Raw genomic sequence first — 6893 nt, 5'->3', positions numbered from 1 at the left:
CAACTGGATTTATTACAAACACTTTATAACATCTTATAACGTCTCGTCTAAACACCTTCTTAAACTCATTCAAGCTTAACCCGGTTCAAAATAAAACCAAGCTACAGACAAATATCCAAACAAACTTAAATAAGAACACGTTCCCTCGACTCAACTCGTTTACCTTTAGATACAACATGAGAGAATCATCCCCCAAACCCTGCATTTCCACTCTTCGCTTCTCCTGTGGAAAACTCTCAGTCCTTTCACAGAACAAGAGACTTGTGACATAAGACCATTTAGCTGACATTACCTTTCTCCTCATAGTTTGAAAAGGGCATCAATCATGCCCAGTTGTAAACAGAATCCTTCCACATATCACCCCCCAGATAAATGCATAAACATTACATCATAAATCCGATGATACAGAAATTAATTGATTCTATGGAAAAACAAAAGACCTCAATCAATCAAAAACACTAAAACACAACATAGTGGATCTTACAGCCAAATAATAGCACGACCTATGGGAGAGAAATCGTTAAACCTTTGAACCAAATCATACACAAACTGCTTTCTTTAAGATAACTGAATTTGCAATAATGACTTGCATATGTAAAGCTTCAAGGAAGCCTAGCTAGTGTTCTCGCAAAATCCCAGCTAAGTTCAATCATGAACAAATTGCGGCTATTGGTGGCCGTGCTTCCTGGAGAGGCCATTGCATGAAATAGAGATATCGCAAGCATATCTTACTTTATGGGGAAAGGTGAAGAAGTTTCTCAGAAATTGCCGTTGGAATAATCATTGGTCGGTTCAAGAGCTTCAGCAGGTCCTTTGCTAGTTTTGCTGATGATTCCCTTACCAAAATACTCAGCAATCACAGAAAAGCCATCTTTTGAAGTTTTGACTTGTTGGAAGAAGAGATCTTGGTCTTTAGAATTCTGCTCTAAGTTTCTCTTCATTTCTAGAACAGCTCTGTACTCGGGAGCACACTCGGGACATTCTTTCTCATTGTCACCGAGACAGCGTTGATGGAATGAATGCATGCACATAAAATGGACAGCAGGAAGGTCAAGAGTGAAAGTGCAAGCTGTGCACTTGCTGAGCTGGAAAATCCTGGCATTTGTTCTAAGATCCTGGATTTCTTTTCTCATTGCTGCTGTTTCCTCCTGCATAAAGAAAAATGAACCATAAGCACACGTCTTTCCACCCAGTACAGATGAAAGAAGCAGCACCGAATTCAAGGACCTTCCAAGAAAACTAAAGAAAATGATGAGCATAAGTGCACACGCATGCACATATACACAAAGAAAACGGGACAGATGGTATAAGAGTGTTCTAGTATCTGCTGACTGACCACTTGGTACCATACAGATCTTCCCATCATAGGTGTCAAGGACCAAATGAATGAACATATACTCCCTCCAGTAGTAAGAATCCATTGTCTTTCCTTTTCTCGATGTACATACATGTTGCATATTGTTTTCTAAATTTCCTTTTCATTTGTTTCTTCAAAGGGGTGCAACATTAGTAAAAAATATCTTGATATTGATGGTCAAAAGACTCAAAGAGATACCCGATCCAAGTCAAACTTGGATATTCCAAAGAAAGGAGGAACAAGAGCCTATCAATTAGCTATAACACACAAGCTGTTCATAATACTTTAGTAATCTACAACAGATGAACAGGCTGGCAGATAGAGGTGTCACAAACAGAAGGTGAAGGGGAGAAGAATTGGGAAACCATAGTCCCCGGGGAAAGACTTATGGCAGGCAAACCTATACAGTGGTGAAAAAGTTAAAAAAATGATGTCACTGGGATTTTGACCATCTTTTAAGGTGTAAACACCCATAAATCATACACATCATTTGTAATCCAGCTTAGATTTACTTGTCAGTTGAATGACATAAACACTAAGTGCAATCTAGATCACGATTCACACAGAGTTTGTAACTCATTACTGAGAATCTAAACTTCAAGGAACATAATGTATTCTATTGGCAGACATGTCCTGAAGATCTTGGTTCCGGAAAATCTGCAGTTTGGAGCAAGAAGAAAGAGAAGAAAAAGAGAATACTGATAACAAGTACTGAAACAGAACAGTCATAATTTTATTAAACTGCCGGTAACGCTTGAAGACTTTTAAGAAAAAATGAAGTATCTAATCTAGAACCTAAGACCCAAAAATAATAAAGAGGATTAAAAGAAAATTTTTAGCTGAAAACCCAGGTGAACTCAGAGGTAGCAATAATCCTCTGCAATAAGGTCGGTGTATGTTTAGACAGAGGATTAATTTTAAAATAAGTTACTGCACTATCAACAAAGTCCAGTTCTTTGCTTATTGCCGAGTTCTTGTCATCTTGGACCAAACTCTAGCTCACAAGGACTTGTCCAAAACTTGATGATGTCTAGAGATCATAGAATCTAAGGGGAGTTCTCATCTATCTTGGTTAAATTAGGGGAAAGATGATGTCCGTCAAAACCACATTTAGTAAGATCAGTTATTAAGGAAACAAAGAAACCTTAATTTTAAATGCTAAAAATATTAAATATTAAATGATTCTTCACTCTGATTGCTTCTTAAGATTCTAGATAACGTGGTCATTCAACATTGATACAACATTGTATCAAAGTCGGGTCAAACAAGGGGTCCGAAACTCAAATCTCAATGCAGCCAATTCACAATGAAGAGTTTCATGTGCTAGGCTTCACAAAGATTTACTGTCATCACATGAGATGATGTGTTAAAGATATAAAATTTCAAATAGGTCTTCTTTATTTAAAATTTTAGATGAGGTAGTCATTAACCATTTATTTTTTCTGAAACCAAGTTTACTCCGGAAGGAGATGATTAAAGTGACAATTAAGATATATTAAGACTACGTGCAATAACCTGATACTTTTCGATGGCTATTCGATCCTCCTCAATCAGCTTTGACTCCTGTTCCAGCTTCTGAGCTATGTAATCTTTAATAACAGAAAGCGTAAGGCATGGATTTCTTGACAAGGTTTGAACAACTATAATTGGAGGCAAGATATCATCTCTCTCTACATAAGTCAAAACTTCTTTAACCTCTTTGGAGCAATCTTCTCCCAGTTCACCAAAATACTTTAATACATCAGCCCAAAGAGAAGGGTCACCACCCTTACCCGAATCCCCTAGTCTCTTGCAGCATGCAATTAAACCTTCATGATCATGTGCCTGCATATAACAGGCAATCACCTCCTTATATAGTTTCAACTTCTCATACAGAAACAAGAGACCTGCTTTAAAAGAGTTCATTTCACACAAAATAATGGCAAGATCAACATCATACAGTGGCTGCTCCTGATCAGACGGCCATGCCCTTTTGAGCAAGAGCAGCCCCTTTTGATGTCTCTCCTGGCGATCTTTCTCCTCATTCACGCCATCAGAATTCATTCTTCCATTAGATTTTGCTCTTGACATTGCACCAGAACGTGATCCTCTATCTGCTCTAAGGCTACCATTTTTGTTGTTGCCAGTTTGGGAAAGGGATGGAAAGTCCAAGTCATGGGACAAGTATAACTCCAATAGGGTGTTATGAATTTCAACTTGAGCAGGTGAGTCCTTCACTTTGTTGGTATATTTCTCGAGAAACTCCATAAGTGACTGTGGATGATGCACGAAAATATTGAGAAAATCAACTGGAGATGGCAACATGGATAAAAAGGTTCCACTTGAGGATCCCCTTTTGGCCGGTTCTCCTTCTTCAGTACAAAGCCTCATCAGTATTTGAATTGTTTCCTTTGGCTTGTGCTCCAAGAGAATTTTCCCATACTCTTTAACAGTCACCCCGGCTTGACTTGGCTCAAGACTATTTATGTACTGCAATGCTTCATCATATCTATCCAAGTCCTCAAGCAAAATCTTCAAGTACCATTCATGTCTCCCGGACTTCTTGGCTACATACATCGCATGCTCATGGTAATTGGCAGCTCGACATACCCTTATAGCAGTTTCCACATCAAATTTGTGTTCCCCCATCCCATCCTCACTTTTAATGAATAAATTCAGCTTCTCAACATCTTTCAGTTTGGTATAACAGTTAAGTAAAAGAGTGGTGTGATCTTTGGATGCAAGCCCCTTCTCGTGTAACTTCTCCAAGTAATTTGTTAGGTTGTAAATTCTCTGTGCATCCAAAAACTTTTGTATGACATACGAAGGTTCTAGATGGCCAATAGTATGGATGTACTGAGCCATTGCTTCATCATAGTTTTGTTTGCTATACAAATGATCACCGTATTTCCTTAGCACTTCAGCTGTTGCTACGGCATCAGCTTGCTGACTCTGGACAAGATTAATAGCTACTGTGTATAGGTTTTTCTTAAAAAGCATATCTAACTTGCTCTCCATATCCTTTTCCACAATAAAAAGAGCAGATTTGTCTGTCATTATTAGTACTATGTTACCCCATTCACAGAGCATGTGAGAAACTTCTTGAACTGCTATGCTATGCGCTATTAGACGGTTCTTTAGATCATAAATGTTGAAAGTATTCTTGCCAGTTCTTTGATCGGCAATAACACACAAAAGATAACCGCGAAACCAGCCAAGAAACTTTTTCTCTCCCTCAAAGGCCCAACAAGGTCCTCGACCATCAACTTCATAAAAATAGACAGCTTCATGCCGACCAATTATCAGCTCCTGATTCCAAGACAAAGACCAAGCATTTTTTCAATGGTAACTTTGAAACAAGCGTGAAGTAAGGTCATGTAAAATACAAAAAGAATAACACAAAAAATAAAGAAAGCAGCCTACCGAGCGGTCGCTCATGGCCACACTAGCAGTTTCCGAACCAATCTCATCAAGTATCTTCCCTGTAGGTGTTTGAGTCTGCAAATTAAACAAACTAACTGAACTTGGAGTTACGGCAAAGAGTTGAAACGCTTGACCATCAACTTGGAACCCAAGACCCGTAACAGCTGAATGAGTTTTGCCAGATTTAGCACTGTCAACCTCAAGCTTGAACCTCTTAATTCGCTCACGGGCAATGTCACCTTGAATGCAATAAATACATCCGTTGTCCAGCCCAAGGGCAATAAATATAATTGGTGGAGCTTCCTCAAAAACTGAAAAAGATGTAATCTGTAGAACAGCCATTTCAGGTATCTTATTTTGCAAAAGTAGCCCGAAATTGATGCAACCAATTGAAACAAGAACTGCCATCACTTCATGTCAACTTGGAACATGTGCACATGCAATTACAAGTTTAATGATAAAGCTACAGTAAACTCTACCTTTGCTTCAGGAAATTGGTTTGTAAATATCCGCAAAATCTGAACACACTCTGGTCTTGATGCACTCGAACCCTCTTCTTGCCTTTTATCGAGGTCATAAACCTTAAGAAATACAGCCGCTTGCTGCGGTGGCATTTGCTCATCCTCTCCTACAGTCACTAAGCAGTTCCGTTGCTGGTTCATAAGTGCAGAACAAAATTTTGCATAAGATTTTGAGCACCACAAATCAATGAAACCAAAACACAAATAAATGTCACAACTTTGATCGAATCCGCTCCAGTAGCCAGAGTTAATCGAAAATTAAAGCAGTGTTAGTTTAATGTAAAGGAAATAATGGTTTAGTTACTGTACAAAGCAGCATGATCAGTTGATCATTATGAGACGAACAACTGAATAGGATTAAAGATGAAAGCTTAAAAGAGCTGCCCATATACTATATTTCATTAGCCCAGAGTTAACCAAAAAATCCAGCAGCACTAGTATTGTCCCCCAAAAATCAAGCAAAACCCAAAAGTTCTAAGTTGGAGCCGATAAACCCCACGATTAAATTGGACATAATCAGACGAATAAATATACATACATATAAAATTGCAAATAATTATACCTTGAGTTGCTGCAGGAAGAGCACCGAGGAAGAGTGAGCAGGGAAGGAGTACTGAAGCTGGAGGCCACGATCGAGCAGCGAAACGGTACCGTCCTGTAAACCCAGCACGATCCTGCCTCTGCCGCTAGAACAGCATTGGATTTCGCCCTCTATCTCATCCGGAAATTTGGTCTTTTTCTCCTCGAAAAAGTCGAATTTCCTCCACTGATACATTATTTCTGATAATATATCTTAATATACCCTAGCAATTATCAAATTCCAAGAGTCGACTTATCATGTACATATGTATGTCGATCTATCATCGGAGATAGACGGTGAAGGTGGAGACAGCGGTGGTGGTGGTGGCAACTGAAGAGCGGAGACCAAGGGTGGGGTTGCGCCGGTCAGGAGAGAACATGGCGTGGGCTCATCAGACTTCTTCTTTATTTGAGTACGAAATTACAATTTAGTCCCTAAAGTATTATCCTTTTGCAACTTTCTCACCAAAAAAAATAAATGACAAAATGCATAAAACTCTCTATATTTTAAAAAGTCTACAAAAAAGATTCTCCTATTATGAGAATAGGCTAAAACCCCCCCTGTATTTTGTAAAATTTAGTATATTTTCAGAATAGGCTAAAACGCCCCCTGTATTATGTAAAATTTAGCAACAAACACACTTTTTGTTAGTCATTAACCGAAGGTGCATTACACGTGCTTTTTGTGTATTTTTTAACTGTTTTTTACCTTTTTTCTAGGTACTTTTTTACTAAAATGTTCTTCTTTTATTTTTGTTTTATTTTTATATTTTTTTATAATTTAAATTCAAATATTAAATTATATTTAATCTATTTAATATTAAAAAATAAAATAAACTTAGATTTAAATTCAAATAATTTTATAATTGTGAATTATTAAAATCTAAAATTATTTTTAATTAATTAAAATATATTTAATTATAACTATTATTATTATAATTATTTTTAATTAGCTAAAATATTTAATTATTATAATTATTTAAAATATTCTTAATTAACTAAAATATATTTTAATTAATATAATTAAAATTAAT

At 37.1% G+C, this 6893-nt stretch overlaps 1 protein-coding gene across 1 annotated transcript; it reads right to left on the bottom strand.

Moving 5' to 3' along the window:
• Window positions 1-336: 336 nt before the first annotated feature.
• LOC105178777 (vacuolar protein-sorting-associated protein 11 homolog) lies at window positions 337-6248 on the bottom strand. The gene is made up of 5 exons (XM_011102326.2): window positions 5843-6248; window positions 5239-5412; window positions 4760-5086; window positions 2873-4645; window positions 337-1148 (listed from the first exon to the last, which is right to left on the bottom strand). The coding sequence occupies exons 1-5, from the start codon at window positions 6053-6055 to the stop codon at window positions 759-761; spliced, it is 2877 nt and encodes a 958-aa protein (XP_011100628.1). The 5' UTR covers window positions 6056-6248; the 3' UTR covers window positions 337-758.
• Window positions 6249-6893: the final 645 nt, after the last annotated feature.

This window comes from Sesamum indicum, unplaced genomic scaffold (genome assembly GCF_000512975.1).
Source record: "Sesamum indicum cultivar Zhongzhi No. 13 unplaced genomic scaffold, S_indicum_v1.0 scaffold00057, whole genome shotgun sequence".
Lineage (NCBI taxonomy): Eukaryota > Viridiplantae > Streptophyta > Magnoliopsida > Lamiales > Pedaliaceae > Sesamum > Sesamum indicum.
The sequence above is the reverse complement of the archived record's forward strand: the minus strand, read 5'-3'. Positions and strand labels throughout refer to the sequence as shown.